Raw genomic sequence first — 20633 nt, 5'->3', positions numbered from 1 at the left:
CAAATACCTTAATTGTATGCTGAAATGTTTAACAAAAAATGTATCATCATACTTTTATGAAAATTACATTTGTGGGAATCTCTTTGTTGAAGATTAAGAAACCTCACCCTTTTTCATTTAAAACAAATATACACTGACTAGTCACTGCCAATTTGTTTTAACATGATTATGCCCAGTTTCCCCAAAACTGAATGAAGTAAAAACACATAAAAATTAAACCAAGTTTATGTCTAGCAGTGGTGAAATGTTATGTTTACTTTGGTTTATGATGCTTGTTTACTTTCTTTTATAAATAGCTTCTGTAAAACCAGAATATTGTTCAGAATTAGGAAAAATACACAAGTTTTCACACAGATTTGGTATAAAAAGTTACATGATCCATCAGAGAAGAGGCTGGTAGTCATATTAAAACCAACTTCTTTACACCAGCTTACTTGAGCAATATTACTTGTATGTGTTGAGGGTAATAAATCCTTATTTTATGGAGCTTAACATCTAGCATCTTAACTTGTTCAGCTTTCTGGCCTGACATGGTATACATCTTGGTATAACTGCCTCTTTACTCGTCTTTGGATCAAACAACTCCCACCTTCAGCCCCCCATTTTTTTAAAAAATGTTGCCCTATGAAGTTTTTATTTGTGCCTAAATACATAAACCTCATTGGTTTCAGTCTGAGAAAATAGTTGTATCTATGGGACATTGCTCTGAATATTGCTATTACGTAGCATCAGCAATTATCAAGATTATTTTAATCATGTGAAAAGGGAAGGCGAGTACCAGGGAGGAAGCGTTGCAGCTGCAACGCACGGCTTTGGGAGTCTGTTAAGCAGACGAGTGACTGAGCCTGAGCAAAGATCAGAGCTGATGTGTCAGGGGTTCATGAGAGCTAATTTTTCTGTTCTGCTCTTTACGCTCAATTCTGTGAGTTTATTTTCCTTGTTGAACTACTTTGTGTAGCTGCAGTCACCAGATTTGTCAGCGTTTGAAGGAAGTCTTAGGTAACTGAAAATACACATATGTCATCTCTCCTTCATTATTTCTGATTTTCCAAAAGCATTGCACACTTTTCCTCAGGTGTTTGACCTTGACATTCATTAAAATGTTGAAAATATAATGAAGGGCTTAGGAGGCTTGAATATTTTAATTTTGCTCTTTAATGAAACTGTGTCTTCTGTAATTATAACTGAATTAATGGCAGTTAATTTCTTCACCTCATTTTTATGCCATGTATGTTGCTAAATTCTCAAATATTTTCTTGAAAAAAATGCTTCCATAAATGTAGTTAAAATGCTGATTTCTTTGAAACCTATTAAACAGATAAGTGCAGAGAATCTCTACTGGTTTATATAGCTCTTTTGAATAGGACACAATTTACTTTTTGCAAGTTTAATCTATTCTTTACATATACAAGGTGGTCATATGAATGTCTATATACAAGATTCTTTATACAGGTTCAAACCACTTCATGGAAATTTCCTTAAAGAGTTAGTGTTCTAGTTTAGTCCAACAGAACATGTCTGAGAACTTCCTATTTTGTTTTCTTGGATAAACAAGAATGAAATACTTCTGAAAAGTGACTTCCCATTTTCACAAATAGAAGTAAGACTTCTCATTTTTTAACAGGCAGAAAGAGGCGGGATTAGTAGCTGTACTGTATAGCATTTGGTAATCTTAAATTGATGTCCTGGAGTGACAGAAAGCGGTATCCATTTGTGTAAACAATCAAATTAGAGATTTCTTCTTTAAAGAACTGGAGTGGGGTGTGGTAGTAGATAACTGCTCCTGTGTACATGGTCCAAGTTTTATTTCTGAAGTGCTTTCCAGGTTTAGCCCTGAATCTCTGTGAAGCCTTCTGCAAATAAGTTGGAATACAGTCTTACGGACACTTCTGGACATTAGGAAATACATAACTGGGTCTAAGCAGCTGTTAAAAGATGAAAATATGAGCATCACTTCATTGCATTTGTGAATTATTTCCTTCCAATAACAAGATGGGTTTTGTAACTGTGACGTAATGTAGACAAACCGGAACATGTGGTAAGGAACAAAACAGATGGTGAAAATAATGAGTACGATGAAGGAATTCCTTGCTGTCTGGGTGTATTTTCCTGCGTTTGGAAAATTTGCTCTTTTCCTTGAAATTTTCAGAAGGTTCTTGGCAATTTTAACATAGGAAAGTATCAAAAGGAAAAAAATTATCCAAAAAATCATTACAATAATATAATTTAAAATTGCTTCTGTCTTTGCATTCTGTTTATTTCGGTAATGAAAGCACATAGTAGAATTGCTGTCTTCACTCTTAAAGAAAGATGGTGCAACTACTACTACAAATCCTGTAAGTGCAACTGCCCACACTATGCAACAAATATGTACACTTCGTGTAGCAGTGAACATTTTAGGACGCTTCACAGACCTATTTATTTTTACATAACGATCTCGACTAATTAGTCCCAACAGTACTATGCTAATATACATGTTCATATAAAAGAGAGTTCCAACAGTCTTGCATAAAATCAGTCCAAACATCCAGGTGTTTTTGGTAACATGATAGAGTATTCGGAAGGGAAGACAGAAAATGAGCAGAAGGTCTGCAACAGCTACATTTAGCAAGTACACTTGGATAGAATTCCTTTTCTGATGAATGCATAGGAAAGCAAACAGGGCTATAATATTTCCAACCAATCCTATAACAAAAATAATAGAGTAAAAAACTATCAAAGCAAGTGACAGTGAGTTGTCATCTAAGGGACAGCTGGCATTGTTTTGACTTTCCGAGGCATTTATGGGTAGGTTAGTTTGGTTACTCCAGAAAACTTCCTTGTGTGGAATAATAGTCAGTAAATCAGCTGAAGCTGCAGCCATCATTTGTGAGGATTTTTTAGCTGTTCTGTAGGGATGCAAAGAGAAATTTTAAGAATTAAATCGCCATTGGATCATCTTCACATATTTGCTTGCTTTATTGCATACAGTCTATGTGATATAAACATAAAAGGCAATAACTCAAAAAAGTAAATACACCGAAGTATTGCTGTAGCTGAGTAGAAGAAGGATTTTCAGCCAGATATCATGATACAATATAAGCCTGGAATAATCAGTTCCATGTTTTTCCTCAGATGAAGTAGGCAAGAACAGGTGATACAGAGTACTCAGATAAATATTTTTGTAATTACATTTTTATTACTGTCTTGTGTTGTTTTAAAAATCAGCTATTATGTTTTGCTGCAAACTTTAGGAATTTGGATTTTTTTATTTATAAGTACAAACATATTTTTTTTAAGTTCAGGTAGTTAGGATTAGTCTTTCTAACACAGAAAACTTTTTAATTAAGATGCAAGAATGGGTAAGCAGAGCTAGGTGAATTATTCTCAGTGTTGATACAAAATATATAGAAATATATCAAAACAATTTCAAACTCATCAGTATTAAAGTTAAATAAGTGCCCAGGATCTCTCACATACAAGTCACTAGATTTCAATTAGAAAAGCAATTTTCAATTAGTGTTTATTTGGCCATGTAATCCGTTATATGTAACGCTGAGTCAGTACTATTGCAGTAGCTTGTTTTTAATAATTTATATCTTCATGTAAATTTAAGTATTTTTTCCTTTACTGTTCACAAATCAATATTATGCAAAGAAGCTATTATCAGCTGGAAACCGCATTAATGCTGTTTTAAACACGTCTTGTTTTATTTGTTTTCCTTGTTGTCATTTCAAAGTTTGTAAATTCACTAAACTTGTTTTTGACCAGGAAGTTACAATCTGGAAGATAAAAGTCAGCTTTGACCAAAGAAAGAAAACCAAAAAAAGTGTGCGGTTAGAAAAGCAAAATCAAAATGAGCTGTTTATAGAGACATGGATAAAACTGATTAGTAATGATACTTCTGTCCTCAATTTGTACGTCATAACGATAAAATATTCCAGAAATTAGTTTATTTAGAGGTTTGGTTTGGGTTTTTTTTTTACAGGGGCAAGGCTTTTTCCCCTAACCTTCCAAAAACTTCAGAATTGGTTTTGATACTCTGAACTTAGTTGTCCAACAACAGTAACAAGAAAAAAAATGACAAAACACTGCCATATACATAACTTTAAAATAGTTTTTCATTTGCATGCTAGGTCTTAAAAATGTGACTTTACATTTAATACTGTGATACAGCTAGAGCACTGAAAATGGCAGCACTTCAGGGAAATTTCTTAGTAAGACCTAATGTACCTACAGAATCTGAGTTATTGAGAAGACAGTCTAAAATATTTTAACGTCCGATGTTGGCTGATCTTACAGTTACATTACATTTGTTCAGTATGTTAGCAGTTTCAAAAATATGTCTGTTTTCATATTTGCCATTTCATATTGTCAGGTCAAGAAGTAAATGTAAAAGTTTGATTAAAAAATACGTCTTGTAACCTATATACCACTGTAATTTCCTGTTTGTGTTACTTTTCTATAAAAATGCTTGAGCTCATGACTTGCATAAGTAGCGACAAGTTTTATATCAATGAGAGACAGACAAATCCATTACACTGCAGATACATTAGAAAACTTTTCACTGCCGTAAGTTTTATCATCTATAAGCAAGCAGGCATGCTTGAACCTTGGTATACTTAAGAAAAGGTTTGAAGGTCAGCATTACTTTCGCAGTTAAGAGAAGTTGTAATAGAAAATTGTTTTACTGTAGCTTAAGTATAAAAGAAGCCACTTACCATTTATATATTAAGAACTTCTGCTGATTTCCAAAACTACTGGTAAAAGACAGGGAGGAGTAACATGCAAGTGCTCTTATTAGAAAGCTAAAGCACCAGCTTCTCTATGAGAGGGATGAGAATCAGCTGACGCAGTACAATATCAACAAGAGGAAGTTTAACTAGTGTTGCAATGGGTTTTTTAAAAAGATATTTTTAACTAGGAAGACTCAGTTTATTGAAAAGATCAATTAATTGCTGTTAATTTGGGCTTTGCTGGGAGAGGTTCTCTAATGACATTTTCTCAGAATTTCACTCTGAATTGGAGATTTGGGGGGGGGGTTTGTCAGAAACTTGTGCTTCTGGTGAGCAGTGTCGGTGGCTTCACTTGTGAATCACAATTGTGTTGGTACAGCCTGTCTTCTTTTTAATACTGTTGTGGAAATAGTATAACTTTTTCAAATGTTAGGGTAAAGGTAGATCAACACCACAGTGAAATGGTACATTTTGCTTATGTTGGTGTAGTTCTCCCATCTGCTTTCCTCCTTCCCTCAGGCTAGATATTTGAGGTTGGTCTTTTTTACTCAAAATGACAGCGATGAAAGAATGTGAAAGTGCCCAAAGCATGCAGCTTCACATTTTCAATAAAGCAGAAGTGAAATACAATACGCAGAGATAATACCACCTGGTAATACTATTTTGGGTAGGATGTAAGGGATTGAAAATTACATTTCTAAATTTCTAATTTAAAAATATTCTAGAAGTCTTGATATAATATAGCCTAAATTTAAAGAACATTGTCTTGGCTTACTATTTTCCTTAGCATTTGAAATGAGGATTTCAATGTTAACGTTCTTAATATAGCATCTGTTTTAGGAATCAAGCTTTTTTTTTCCTGCAGATTTCAGTTAGAATTGTAAACAGGCTATGCATTCTTACTTACTTGTTCTTACGCAACTGAAACTTGTTGAAAGGAAACTTGGGTGGCTACAGGTTGTTGTAGCTCCTTCGCGCTATTTGGAATTCCTAGTTTTTTTAATTTAAGCACAAGAAGCAGTATACAAATTTCACATTCTTCCTTTTAAATAATATGGTTGACTGTAAAGTGTAGCTTTGAGTAAATGCAGGAAGTCATTCTATATTAAATGCAGTAGTTTTGCTATGTGTATTAAATACTAGATTGTGTTCCGATAGATTTTGTGTGTATGTTACTTCCTGCTACACCAATCCATATCAATCCAAATTGTTGTATAATATTCCATTTTTCTACATTACACCTCACTCTTGTTAGTGGAAAGACTGTGGAAAATCAAAGGTATGGATGACTGTGTCTGGAATCCAGTTTAGAAACCAAAACAATTTCCCCTCTCACTGAAATATTTATTAGAAACATCACACGGATGTTCCTTTTCTTTCCTGCAGTTGGAAAGTGATCAGTGAATTCTATGATTAAGGCTCAAAATAGTGTTTTCTGTTCTCTTGTAAAGGATAAGATCCCACAAAGTATATTATAGGCAGGATATTTCTGCTGGAGAATTGAAACAATGTAAGGCTTAAGGGTTAAAGGCAAAAAAGAAAAAGTAATACCAGGTAAGAAATTGTAGGCATTACTTTTTATCTCCATGTTACTATGATTTCCTTGTTCCTTGTGAGTTCTGATAAGTCCTGAAAGGACTTTGCTGTGCTTGAGACAATTGAAAGACAAGGAGTCCATGCCAGAAATAAAAAAATATTTTTAAATTAGGAAATTCTTTTTTAAAAAGCCAAAATTCTAGCATCTGTTTGCAAATTTAGGAAAATAAGATCTAAAATGCGAATTGTATTTCTCAAATAATATAGTAATTTGTCTGGATTTTTGTCTTTTCAGCCACACTGTGTACTGCTTGCCTCAAAAGAGAATTCAGCCCCAGTAAAGCTTGGTGGCTTTGGGGTAGCAATTCAGTTGGGAGAGTCTGGACTAGTTGCTGGAGGTAAGAAATTTTCCTTTGAAGTTATGTAATATTATGTACATTGTACTGCAGAGTTTGTTCTTCTGACACAGCCTGGCCTGCAAAACAAAAGCTCAAAAATAATCTTTCACTAAAGGCTTTCTTAACATTATAATTGCACACAGTTAAGCTAAACATTTACTGGAATGTAACATTGTTTTGTGTACATATATTGAATATTAAATCCCTCTAAATAATATTCAACAGGAAATTATGCTAGTTTGATCAAAATAAAATTGAAAAAAGCTAAGAGTTTCCCACTTTAATACAATCTTTGGCATAATTCTTTCATGCTTGACTACACAAATCAAATAAAAATGCTATCAGGATTGAAATGTATGTCAAAGCAAGTGAGTAAGGACTTACTACAGCTTCGTCAATGCTCCCCTGTTTCTTAGGCAATTTCCGTCAGAATGCTATGCTGTTTAATAGCAAAATCTTACTAGTTTTCACGTGTGACTCTCTTCTGTGTTTTAATATTTCATTGTAATTACTGCAGAAGACATCAGTATCTTGATACGTATGTATATTTTTGACTGTGTTCTGTTTTCTGTGGATTTTATTTCCTCTAGCTGCCTTCCATATTGTTCCAGACAATAGGCTTATGCTTTAATCAGCCTGCACAGATGAAGACCCAATCAATTTTCTGATGCTTTCATTGCCAGAGTAGGAGACCACGTTAAAAAAAAATTGTTAGTTTTAATTTTTTTTTTTTCCAAAACAAGTAACTTGCTCGCAGTACCATGCTTCTTCAAAAACTCAGATTAATTACTTAGAGGTCTGCATTAATTTGGCTTTTATTTGCTTTTTAAAATAAAAAGCAAATCCAATATAAACTCAACGACAGCTTCCATTCCCTTCCAGATATCAGTAATACCCTGGAATTATCCAAGTTCTTATTATCTAGAGACCTAGATACATCTTTTCAAAGAAAATACTCATTCAGTTAAGCTACTATTGTTTCCTTAATAAAAAGGTCACTCCTTCCTGTACTTTTTCTGTGTTTCTCAAATTTTCTGTATATCATCCACTGCTTTTTTTAGTGATAGTTCCTACACTTTTGTTTATGATTCTCTCATTTTTCTTCTTTGTATTCTGACTGAGCAAATTAATTTCTTCTGTTTCAGCTATTCTTCTGGAGGTAGTCAGATACAGTTTACTTTCTTTCAGACTACTAGCTGTCTCACCAGAAACCTCAAGTTCAACTTGGGGAAAAAATCCTGAATTTTTCCCCAAATTTGTCATGTCTTTCCTGTTATCATTCACTGTTCTGCGATCCCACTCATCGTTCATGTGCTCAGCCTCCATGCAGTTTTCAGTGCTGGCCTGGTCTTCCCTTTTCTATGTAAAAATATTTTCATTCCTTTCTGGTTCTGTTTGCATTACTTACAGAAGCTTCTTTTTTAAGTTTCATCAGTGCAATATTCCTCTATATCTGTATCTTTTGCCTCATCCATCTCAGCTTCTGCCACACCAGTCTGCCTTTGTATTTTTTTTCTCTCTCTCAACTGTCATTTCCAATTTGTAGCCTTTTTCTTAGCACTTCTTTCTTTCAGACTCAAATTCCTCTTGCTTTCAGGGATACCCAGAGTAATTCCACTTCATTTATATACCATGGAAGGTCTCAGTTCTACTGCTTGTTTCAGGCTTTCTCCTTAACAGACTCCTTATCTCTTTCTTGTCATCGTCCATTCCAGTCTTTATACCACAAACTACATCTGTTATCTGGCAATTCTTTTCCCTTCCAGATACTTACCTGAAGGTATATTACTAGACAGTCCCCTACACAGCACTTGCAAAATTTTATTTCTTCAACTTTACAATATCACTCCATATTTGTTATGTGGAAGTTAACAATACTGTCTGTTTGAACTGGGCTATAAATTTCTTGTAAAAATTGTTTACCTATGTAATTGTTTCCATAAGTTATCTGTATGCCTTATGGATAAGTACAGGTAATACTAATTTCTTAATTGACTCCTAAATGAATAGAAGCTCTCCATATAGAGACGTTTGAGGAGTATAATAACCAACCTGTTCACTTTCACATTCTTTTTCTAGTTTTTAGTGAAAAGCATTGATTCAGCTTAACATAGTCAATTATTTCCCTTTCAGCATGGCAATTCCTATATTTGGTAGTTAAGACATCAAAAAAGAAATTCTCTATTAAATAAAACCTATTATGATATTAACATACTCTTTACTGACCTAAACCCTGCTGTGCTTCAAACCCATTTCAGTGTGCAGTACACATCAAAATTTTTACAATACTGAAAACACACTGCCTTATCCTTACAGAAAGTGCAATACTTACTAATCTTTCTGTATCTAGGTAATGTGTATTGCCACAATACCCTAGCAGAATATACTGATTATTAGTGTAAATCCCTATGTAGATGACCCTGGTGTTCAAGAACAGAAATCTTGTATCTTTCTTTATTTTACGTTGCTTGGAGTAGTTTTATCTTTTAAACTAGAAAGGGACAGCTTTCCTTTAGAAAAAACATGTCAACATTGGAAGTAGTGTAACTGTAGTAAAGTTCAGTTGATAGTACTCTTCCCTTAATCTTGCATTAAAACCCAGCCATTATGTGAAAGCTCTTCAATATCTATGAAGATAACTCTCTTTTGTAGTAGTATTTTTCCTCTTAAAATATAAGTGGCTATATATAAAATATTCAGGGCTTATCAATGTTCTAAAATTCTTTTCCTGCTTCCATGCCTTTGCATTTTGTGCCACTTTTCTTACTTTTACGTCGACCAGCTGTGCCTTTCAAGCCCAGATTCTGTGTAGCCCCAGGAGAACACAGATAAAAGGGAATTTTATTCCTTAACGTCTTCTAAACCTGCCTTCTAGTTTATAGCTTTCACTCTGTTTGGGACTACAGAACTTTTTTAACTTAACAAAAGACATCTTTTTTCCAGTGTGCTTAAATTGTTTGGGGAGGGGAAGAGGATTTTTGTAATAAAGTTAAACTAGGTACCAGGTATTGAAAGTAGACCAGTCCCAGTCTTGCTATGTGAGTCCAGAGATAGACTTGTGTTGTTTAGAAGGATAACTACAGTGTTCTTTCAAGCAGATAGAAGGTTATTTAACAGAAGTGTAAGGGAAATCACAATAACAATCTACGACATCATACTAGATGTGATTAATGAAAATGTCTGTGGAATAGATTTTAGGAACATGACTATTTTATCAGCTAACAACCCAGTTGAGTTTATTTTTAATAGAGTTAAATTATTATTAAGTAAATATATATATAGCCATAACTCATTTTTCATAAGACCAGAAAGGAAAATGTAAAGAAATACTTTTTGTTCCACTGTGCCCATAAGCTGCAAGGTAACGAATAAGAAGCATGTGTCATCTTCTGATAGGAAATCATTTTCATGAGCTACCACTCTCTGAAGGTCTCTTCTTGCAGTTCTTATGATAAGTGGAAAATTTTTGCTAAGTGTATTCATTTGAAGCATTGAAGTAGGTACTTTAAGGTGGAATTCTAGCAGAGTGCAACATAGTTACAGATCATCATAATTTATAAGTCAGCTCCTATGGAAAAGGATGTAGATAGGAAACAATCCGTGTCTGCAAGATTATGATGCAGCTGGAGTAGTGGAACCTCTGGGAAGTCAGTGATTTAAATAGAGCGATCGCACATTATGATCTCTGTCTTCTTCCTTGGACAAATTTTCTTTCTGAATGTGTTATGCATTGTCACAATATTTTCTTAAATAAATGTGACATCAGATTTATCAGATACTAAATATCCTGGATGCTTAATCTTGGGGAGTTTCAGCTAGTATATGGTATAAAAGTTTGAAGGAACAGAAACCATTGAGTCTACAAGTGCTGTTTCGTCCACTTTTAATCTACTTATTTTCTCCTGGTTTGAACTAGTGCAAAATAAGATAACTGTATAGACCTAAATGGTATGAGGTTCTATACTAACTGTCAAGTCTTATCTATGGATCGTTAACTGATTTTCACTTTTTACCTTTAGCAGCAAAATGTCAGAGGTACCATGGTGCTAATCCATTCCAGTATTGATTTTTATGTATTAACAGTTAGCTCCCCTAAGTTGTTTCAGAATCGTATAGTACCTTCAGATATCCTAATAAAACCATCATCTTACTGGAAAAGATCTTATATGTTCTTAATAGAAATACACCAAATAAATATCAAGTGTTCTTGGTTCTTCACAGCTAGCTTCTATTACACTTAGTACAAAAATAGTGAAGGAAGACATTATCATAAATTGCCCTGCAAATGACACCATGCAATTAGGGGGTAGGGCAGAGGGGGGGAATCTTTTAAGTTCCTTTTTTTGTTGTTGTTCCTATCAATGTAAAAATGATCATAGAATGGTTTAGGTTGGAAGAGACATTTAAAGGTCATCTAGTCCAACCCCACTACAGTGAGCAGGGACATCTTCAACTAGATCATGTTATCAGAGCCCCATCCAACCTGACGTTGAATATTTCCAGTGATGGGGTATCTATGACCTCCCTTGGCAACCTGCTCGTGTGTTTCACCAAACTGGATCTTCTTGGTGGTTTTATAAAACCCAGTTTAAAAAACATGGTTTTGAAATGTTGGGGTTTTGCACTGCATAGACTTTTCTTCTTTTCATCATTAGTGTCTGAATGGTACAGCAAATCTTTCCTTTGTTTTCCAAGGAGAGTTACACATTTGTAAGCTGAGGTCCTACACTAGTATTCTTTTTTCTCTTAAATGGTAGTGTTTCTTTCCTCTGCAAAGCAAAAGCACTGTTTCGCTCCCCCCACACACGCACCTTGAGAAAAAATATGTGAGCTTCTTCAAAGCTTTACCTCTGATAGACTTTGTTTTATTTAAAAGATAAAACTGTGGTTTACTGTCTCTCAGAAATTTCACTTCACATCTGGGTTGATTTGAAAGTGCTTACAGGAGGCTAATGTGTTTGAAAGTCAATTTAGGTTTACTTCCTCCATCATAGTTTTATGGCTGAAAAGGCCATTGAGTCAGTTATTATAATTTGTCTGGTTAACATGTGATCTTTGCTTTGTTCGTTTTCTGGACACTAATATCCAGTTGTCCAGTTGTCTGCTGATGCATCTTTTAAAATACATTTTCTTCAGACAATCTTCTGTGCTGAAGCTGAGTTACCTTTTTTTTTTCTTTTTTTCTTTGTTGGTTTTTTTTTTTTTAAATCCATTCATCTTCTCTGTACACCTGCTTTAAACATCTCTATTGTCTGGAGTAATGTGGAAAGGAATTAATAGTAGTAAAGTATGGACCTATCTGATCTGTGGTGTGTGATTCTTTGATTCCTTCCACATTATTCTGGACATCCAACTCTTTTAGAAACTCCTTAATTTATGAACATATTTCTTATTACACTATTGTGAGAGGTCAGATGGTGATGTTTATTAGTACCTCACATTTTTTTCCTAAAAATTATTTGTTCCAGTTGTTTCCTTATACATCGTTCAGATACCACTGCTGTTGAAAGACTCTCCTTCTGATATCTTGGTCATCAATCCCCTGCCTTAGGGATGACAAAATCTGATTGGGTCTCTGTATATACTCTTCTTCTTGTGGAAAGCATAGCCCTATTGTCTGGAATAATATGGAAAGAGTCATAGAAACTAAATTATCAAAGGTAAGTCAAAATTTATCTTTAGTGCTTGTAAATGATATCAGATTGACAACACCTGAAGACTGAAGCTCTCTGTTTATCCACAGGAATAATCAGCAAAATTAGCAGTTTTATAAATTTCCAGACTACCAACATGCCTCAAAACTGGCTGATAAGAACACTTACCTGTAGAAATAAGATGTCTAATGTGTGTACCTATTCAGGCATTGAGTGCTTCCTAAGTCAGCAGACACTTTGATGTAGTCATTTATTTACAATGAATTGGATGGAGGCAAGTATCACATTGAATACATACCGCTGCTGAATCTTCATATAGTGATGATACTCAGTTAATGCTGCTCTAGAACAGATCAGAAGAACCTAGAAGCACATAGACAGAAATTGATTCCAGTCTTCCATATGATTTCTTCTCATATACAGATACAACTAAAAATCATGTGTGTATGCATGCATGCAATATTTATTTAAATGCAATAATGTTTTCTTGCGCAGTCATTCAAACATATCTATGAGTGTTCTTATCCTGAAGAATGAAAGACCTGTGGAAGGCAGAAGTTATCTATTACAGAAAGAAAAATGCCTTTGCTTACTGTTCATTCTCACACTGTCTCCAAAAAGATGCAAAGCCTCTCCCAAAATACCAAAGGAAATTGAAAAATTTCTAAAATATTTTTAAAAAATTAAACTGTCGAGAACAATTTTGAAATTTTACACCAGACATGTTTAGAAAGCAAATTTTCTACCTGATAATTTTTAGCAGAAGTGATACTTGGACTTAAGTGCAGTGAGTATCCGTGAGTTTAGAAAACTTTGTTGTCTATAGATTTTGTTTATCCTGTTACTGATATTCAGCTTACAGTTCTTGTAGTTGCGGCATGGGAAGAATCTCTATCTAAGTTCATGTGTACACTCCATTCATTTTGCTGAGTGAAGTGCAGCTCAGCAGTCCTTCCTCAGGTCAGTTTTTAGAATAACCTTGGAATCATCATTTGCTTCTTTGATGAACCCAGTGAAGTAGTTAGTTGTCATGAGGATGACAGCTGCCCCAGAAACTACTTTAGCCTTTTTAAGGTGCTAACTTATACATACACATATATATGCTTTTTTGGGGGGGTCCTGTTTAGCTGGAAAGTTCAGTCTCAACCTATTAAGTTTCTGTTTGTTCTGGATTTAATTTTTCATGATGAAACTGTGATTTCCACCACCCTCACCCCCCATCTAAAATATCAGGATCTGATCTTGTAATCTGCACTGAAAAGGTTACAAAACCAAATAATTCTGTAATTATTTTCACAAATTATAATCTAGTAGTGGTAAATGGCAGGATTTTATTGTGAACCTAGCCTTCTTTCACATTTCATTTGTATTTATGCATTTGAAATTTAAAAGTGAGTAATAAGGTTTAGTAGTACTGGCTTTTCAGCATTCTATTAAGTAGCATCCATTTTTCACCTAGTTTATAGCAGCAGTCTGCTGGTGTCTTAAACAGCTGTGTAGAATGTTGCCTATTACTGAACTGGACTGTTCCTTCTGCTCAATATCAAGCAGTTCACTCAAGTGGATTTTTGTTGTATACTGGTTTTGAACCAGGGCAACAAAGATCCAGTTCTTCCGCTTGTGGTGTAAGTTCTTTAACTTCCAAGGAAGGAGAAAGAAAGTTTGGGATGATCAGAGAACGGTGTTTGTTAACCATAACGTCTGCCAGTTTGTAAGAGCACTTGAGTACTAAGTAAATATTAAGCCTCACATTTTGATGTGAGGTCACCAGGTAAAGTAAAATAGGAACCCTGAAATATCAAGAGGCTATAATTTGCCTATTGTCACGTAGAAAGTAGGGAATAAACCTCAAGAAGCTTGTTCTGTTAGAAAAGAATGTGTGTATGGGAAAAAATTGTGATAAGAAGAAGGTCACTGATAATGAACAGAGTGCTGGCAGTGGGTGGCTACGGCATAAGAAGTGCTTGCATCTTTTGTCTGCAATTTTTAAGTGCACTGTTGCAAGTTATGTTTGCTATCTGTTGATATGCAGTAGTTCTGTATTTTTGTGTTTCCTTGCCCTGTGGTCAGGAAGAGGAAGGGGAAAGGAAATCTGATGCTCTTATCCATCATCAAGACTCAGCTCTGCAAAATTTAGTGAAGATGGTTAATGCTTAGTTTCAAGAAGCTATTCTGTTCTGCATATATTTATGAGTGCATATAAGTACTGAAGGATTTTTCTTGCTTATCAATTCCTGCAAAGTAGTTTTAATTTGAAACATTATTTGCTGAAAGGGAGAAGGAAGCAAAAAAATATGCACTTTTGATACTCTCTTGACACTGTCAGATTACTTATTTTATACAGTTTATATTATTTTATACAGATTAAAACATTTACGGTGATATTTGAAAACTAAAAATGAAAGAAACAAACTATCTTTAGAGGGAGACTCATGTTGGAAGAAGGGTTCACCGGAGTCAAGAAGACGCTCAATATGAGTTATGCATCTTGCTCAACTTTATTAAGTTTCTAACACTACTTATATAGAACCGATACACATGCATATTCGTAAAGCAGAAATATAATTGGTTAGTAGTCTCTAAACGCGCGTGGTTCTCACACCCCTAATTATCATGACTAAAATAAGCACTCTATCCATGTAGCTAATTGTGTTGCTGTGCTTCAGCCTTGTAGTTTGTTACTCCCTGTTTTCCCATACCGGTCCCTATGTTTCTTGGCCCTGCACCTGCTTTCCCGGCAGCTGTATCTCGTTACAGGCACGGCCTGTTGGCACAACATAATTACTTGGTCTCAGGATTCAAGAATAGCTGAAGGCTACCTTTCTCCTTATCTTCAGCACAGCAACTTCAGTACAATTCTGATTACAGGCCTATTCTAATACCAGGCCTGGATTGTGCAGATCTTCAGAGATTCTAAGGCCACGCTTCTGCAGCCATTCTTCTACAGATTCATCTTATTTTTCCCTATTTAGTCAGTATTCTGTATGTTAATACCAGCATAGCGATGTGTTGACCTTAGCTAAGGGCCAGAGTCCACCAGCTGCTCACTCACTCCCTCTTCTCAACAGAGCAGGAGGAGAAAATAGGACGAAAAAGCTCATGGGTTGTGGTAAATACATGCAAACTGCTTACCAGTTAACCTCACAGGTAAAACAGACTTAACTTGGGGAAAAACAGTTTAATTTCTTGTGAATTCATATAGATTTGGGTAGTGGGAAACTAAGACAAAAATGAAACCACCACCTCCTCTCCTCCCCTTCCCAGGAGCAACTGCGCTCCCTCGCTCCTGCCTCCCTTACCGCTCAGCACCGAGTGGTGCAGGGGGGTGGAAAGTGGGGGGCTGTGGTCAGTCCGTAACAGCCCCCCTCTGCCACGCTGTCCTCCTCACACTGTTCTCCTGCTCCTGGGGGGGTCCTCCACAGGCTGCAGTTCCTTCAGTGAATATCCACACGTTCCAGCATGAGGTCCTCCATGGGCTGGAGGGTGGATACCTGCTCTGGTGGGGGGTCATCAACAGGGCTGAAGTTGTGTGTACCTGCTCCACCGTGGCCTTTCCAGGTGCGCTGGGGAGTCTGCTGGGGCACCTGGAGCACCTTTCCCACTTCCTCCTCCTCTCACCCTGGTGCTCATGGGCTGTTTCTCACTTCTTCCCGTACTTCGCACTGCTGGGCAGGGTTTTTCCTGTTCTTACACTGTTTCTCTGAGGCACCACCATCTTGCCTGCTTGACTCACCTGTGCTCTGCAGTGGGTCCATTGGAACCAGGGGTGTCTGGCATGGGGCAGCCCCAGCCCCTCCTCACAGAGACCACCCCCGCAGCACCCCTACTGCCAGCACCTTGACACCTAAACGCCTACACCTGGTAACACTATAGTATTGCTTATGTAGCGTGTTGCTGCTAAATACACTGTTTTACACCATAGGAGAAAATGTAGCATGGGCGATTATTTGCAAGGACACATCCTCAGAACAAGGTGTTCTGTAGGTTGGCCTTCACTGTACAGCAGATGCCCAACAGACTTAAATGCGCTGGCAAAAAAAAAAAAACAAACCAAAACCCACGGCTTTACTTCTATGTCTCACAGCACATAGTCATGTTTTGCTACATTTGTCTCTGCAATTGTTTACTTCAAACACAAAGGTCCTGAGCTGAGAGGAATGGCATAAAATTATTGGAAATACGCATTATATCAACTTAGATATCATTTGATACATAGGATTCTTAGTTTTAATAGCTACTTGATCCAGACAACTGTATACGTCCCTGAAGTTTAATACCTCTTTTAAACAGCTTGCTTTGTCCTTATGCTATCTAGTCTTCTAGTGAATTCTGCTGTTTGTCTTTTGAATATTTTCTCTTTTCTAATTTTGAATAATTTCTATTTTCTCTAGACTTCCCAGATTTTGTAACAGCAATTAGAAAGCCTGGTAGGAAGGCAAAATCTTCAGAGTATATATGATTTTCCATTTGTATTGATAAAAAAGATTCAAATTACCTTTATAACCACAAATGTGTTTTTTCCTATGTGTAAGAGAGGGTACACCTCCTCCAAAACTGCAAACGGGTACCTCTGCACCCAAATGCCAGGAAGTTTACCACTGAGATAAACAAGACATGGGTAAGCCAGGCTGCTCTGCGGTTTCGCATGATGACTTCTGTTCTAAAGATTTCCAGACTGTGGTACGCGTACCACTAATGTCACATGAGCAGTCTAAGTGGTATACAAGTACCGTTTGAACAGACAGGTGTTGCTGCCTATGTACATGCGTAGCATGATACAGAGCTGGAAATGTGGATACATTTGCTGTAACAAATTAGGGAATCTTAGGGGGAAAAAAGTTAGGACATCCTTCTAGATATAGATTTGTAGGCACACGGAGGGGATGGAAGGAAAAAAAAAAAAAGGAAAAACCCCCAGAGTTCTCAGCAACTTGTGTGTACTGGAGATACATAGTTGCAGTTTTCTTTCCCTTCCCCATCACCAGGCATTTAAAAGAGGTTCTTTGGGTCATCTAAGGAGATAATTCTTTACCTCATATTTGTGATCTTGAAGGTTTGGCTTTAAGGTTTATCAGTTAGGGTGATCAGTTACCCTGTAAATTGTGTGTAACCAACAAGAAAAATTAGTAATCTTTCCCGATGTTGATCTCTGTCTTTCTCTGTCCAAAGTAAATGTCTTTCCTCTTCCCTCAGTGATACAAGGGATGAGCTGGACTTGCAGCATCTTGCTGTTTTATTCTTTTTTTAGCCTGGGAAGGAGCTGCCCCTTTGCCATCATGTCAGCCTAGACTGCATGGACTTTTTAAGATGCCAGCCTAGCTTGGTGGTGAGGTGATGTTTCTTTGCCACAGGCAGGCTCCTGACATCTGTTTGATAGAGGAATTCCCTCATAAACTGGGAATGAAAAGGTTTAACACAAAGCCAGGTGAAGAAGCTTGGCAATGGTGGTGTTTGTTCTTAAGAATAGTATGGTGGAAAAAGCTACCATCTTTCTGTCAATTCTTTAATCCTTGTAGATACAAAGAAGAGTGAGTAGGGACTAGTTAACAAAGCATGGTCAGATTGTATTCCTGCGTTAGGTGGTATGAATGAAGGATGGTCTTCACTGTGTAAGCTATTGCCAGATAGTCTCCAAAGTGTTTGTTACCCGTGCTGCAACTTAGCTAACTCATATTCAAATGCTGTGCAGGATAGGCTAGTCCAGCAAGAGTCTCTTTACAAGACAAGACTGAATTAAATATGTGCCATGCGAACACCTCAGATTCTCTAGGCTGCATTGTAAACTCTGCTAGCCAGCAAAAAGATGCTGCAAGCCCTGAATGGAGCCTCTGAAGTCCACTGTAGTATCAGTGAGCAAGAATAGTTTGTGGAGGTGGTGGTACAAGTGGTAGCAGTTTGCTAGTTGCGGGGTTTTTTTTCTTCTGTTGGTACTTGAGTGGAACCAGCATAGTTCAAAGACTACAGTGTTTGTAAGTGTCACTGATGCCCTGAGGGTCTAAAGCTTCATTCTTGCAAATCCTTTGCAGTGGAAACAAACCTTTATAATGGGAAACATTTATAGGGAGAGGTAAAATGTTTGTTGCTTTTATGTGGCTTAATGTGCTACACAGGGATTGAATTAAGTCATTCTAATCAGTTTATGCACTCCAAGGATTAGCTGGTACTAAATGTTTTGTTTGTGTGGGTGTACCTACATTACCAAAATCAGTACTGACCCAGAACCATTACTGTGTGGCACTCATTGAAAGCACTCTGTGAAACAAATTAGCATTATCTTTTTATCTGCATTATCTTTTTTATCTACTTCAAATGAACAACACATTTGCTGGTGTTTTGCGTTCTTGTTGGCAGTTTCAGTACACTGGCTAAGATCTGGGCAGAGCATCAGACCAAACTATGCTCTTGCCAATTAGAGGCAGCTTTTTCAAGCAAGCAGTGTAGATTAGAACTCTACAGTATCTTTGCACATGCTCTCTGGATAAATAATTCCTCTTTCAAAGGTGGTCCAAATTGATATCTTTACTTCTATATGGCATGTTTCACTGAAAAATCGTAGTGCTCTTACATAAGTCTTGTTTCACAGTCTGCGGGGTAGGATAGAATATTCTGTAATTTATAGAAGTATAAATCAAGAAGAAGCTAAACTACTCATTTGTCTCGCTGCATGTATTTAATAAGTACTAAACTTAAGGAAAAAAGAAAGAATTGTGTTAAAAGCTTAACCCATGAAAAAAACTTACAACTGTTTGTTTAATGCAGTGATGTTCTTCATTTCTATGTTTGACATACGTCACTTTGACTCAGTTTTGTTTTTATTTCCATTTAGGACGTGTAGGAACACCTCATTTTATGGCCCCAGAAGTGGTAAAAAGGGAACCTTACGGGAAGCCTGTAGATGTTTGGGGTTGTGGCGTGATCCTTTTTATCCTGCTAAGCGGTTGTTTGCCTTTTTATGGAACCAAGGAAAGATTATTTGAAGGCATTATTAAAGGAAAATACAAGGTAAATGACAGTATATCTGAATCTTTTTCCAGTGAGATGAGGAGCTCTGCTGGTAAAATTTCTGGAAGGTTTTTTTTATTTAGCCTGATTTAAATTTGAAACTTACAGATATCTGTGTTACGCAGGAAGAGAGGTGATTTTCTCTCTTCAGTCTGTCTTGTTACTACTGTGTTTTGTATCAGGAATTAGAATACAGAAATATTTACTCAGATGAAATAATAAATGGGTGCAACAGCTAGCCCTTAACTGTACATTGAGCTTGGTGAGATTACATGAGGTTTAGCTGTGAAATACAACATACTGTATGCTACTTTATGTTTGTGGATCATTTAAATTTGTTAGTCAAATAAAAGAGCTATCATAAAGGCTGGTTATCATATTTCCTTGATGTAAAAAAAAATCTTACTGTAAAAATGTAGTTATGCACTTTCTTTTTAGTACAGTGTGCAGTAAGGTGCAGCTGATGGTTCAAAAGGAGCCACTTGCAACTGAAAGCAATCAGTGTGCGTGCAAGATAAACTTGTTTCACAACATAAGCATCCTAGGACCATTATGGAAACAAATTTAAAGCTTCAACTTCACTATTTCTGCGGTTTTGTCTAAGATCGGTTTTGCTTTACTTTGCAACCAAGGTCATATGTGAGCTGTGTATTAACAAATTAAGAGTGGAAACTCCTAAAACTGTCTGATAGTGTGTAGTAGGGTTTAGGAAGTGTTTTATTATATTAACTTGATGGTAGTATGCTAAAATGTAAATGACAGCAGTTGTGCTGCATTTGATTAGGAGCACAATTTTTGTCTTCAAATTTTGCATTCCAAGAAACAGGATTTCTTAATGACACTAGTTTTGAGTTGCATAGACTGGTAGATGTTCCTGGTTTGTTTTATGGAAGATTTCTTTATAGAATCTCTTAAGCAGCTAAAACGTTCTGGAAGCATAGAAGTTAACTTTTCTTTGTTTAAAAAAAAAAGTCATGGCCAGCACATTGTGTCTTCTCAGTTCCTTTTCTGTTCCTGTTTCCACAATAATATGTTTATTCCAGGAAAATATTATAAAACAGCCTTGCTGCAAATTTGCAGTTACCTTCGTTTCATTAGGGCGGAAAAAGAAATGACAAATCACAACTATAAATGTGCATTTCATAGCCAGATAACATTCCTGAGTGCTCCAATTTAAAGCAACTATTTTTCATAAAGACTGGTTTTAAATAAAATTGACATCTTTAAATGAAAAGAATGTAACATTGAAAAGAGTCTGGTTATAATTTTAGATTTTCATTTAGCACCTGTAAAATTATCAGTGTACCATCTAAATAAAACTTAAGTTT

At 36.2% G+C, this 20633-nt stretch overlaps 2 protein-coding genes across 24 annotated transcripts in view; one reads left to right on the top strand and one right to left on the bottom strand.

Annotated features, from left to right (window-relative positions):
- The window catches only part of CASK (calcium/calmodulin dependent serine protein kinase), a 226172-nt gene that overhangs the window by 121303 nt on the left and 84236 nt on the right, over positions 1–20633 (top strand). For 22 of the 23 annotated variants that reach the window (XM_055803008.1, XM_055803020.1, XM_055803009.1 and 19 more), the window contains exons 6-7: positions 6547–6649; positions 19130–19305. In XM_055803008.1, the coding sequence (XP_055658983.1) occupies positions 6547–6649; positions 19130–19305 (279 nt within the window). Of the gene's footprint in view, positions 1–6546; positions 6650–12168; positions 12310–19129; positions 19306–20633 lie in introns of those variants that run through there. The other variant, XM_027782546.2, reaches the window with a different exon arrangement.
- Positions 1324–4841, bottom strand: GPR34 (G protein-coupled receptor 34). Its single transcript, XM_005234488.3, has 2 exons — positions 4701–4841; positions 1324–2888 (listed from the first exon to the last, which is right to left on the bottom strand). Exon 2 carries the CDS (start codon positions 2864–2866, stop codon positions 1724–1726), a length of 1143 nt encoding a protein of 380 aa, XP_005234545.2. The 5' UTR covers positions 2867–2888; positions 4701–4841; the 3' UTR covers positions 1324–1723.

The sequence above is a fragment of the Falco peregrinus genome, chromosome 4 (assembly GCF_023634155.1).
Source record: "Falco peregrinus isolate bFalPer1 chromosome 4, bFalPer1.pri, whole genome shotgun sequence".
Taxonomy (NCBI): domain Eukaryota; kingdom Metazoa; phylum Chordata; class Aves; order Falconiformes; family Falconidae; genus Falco; species Falco peregrinus.
Note: the sequence above shows the minus strand (reverse complement) of the source record. Positions and strands in the feature narration are given on the sequence as shown.

Excerpts from the sequence above, each read along its gene's own strand:
- GPR34 (XM_005234488.3), bottom strand. The coding sequence starts at position 2,866 with ATGATGGCTGCAGCTTCAGCTGATTTACTGACTATTATTCCACACAAG.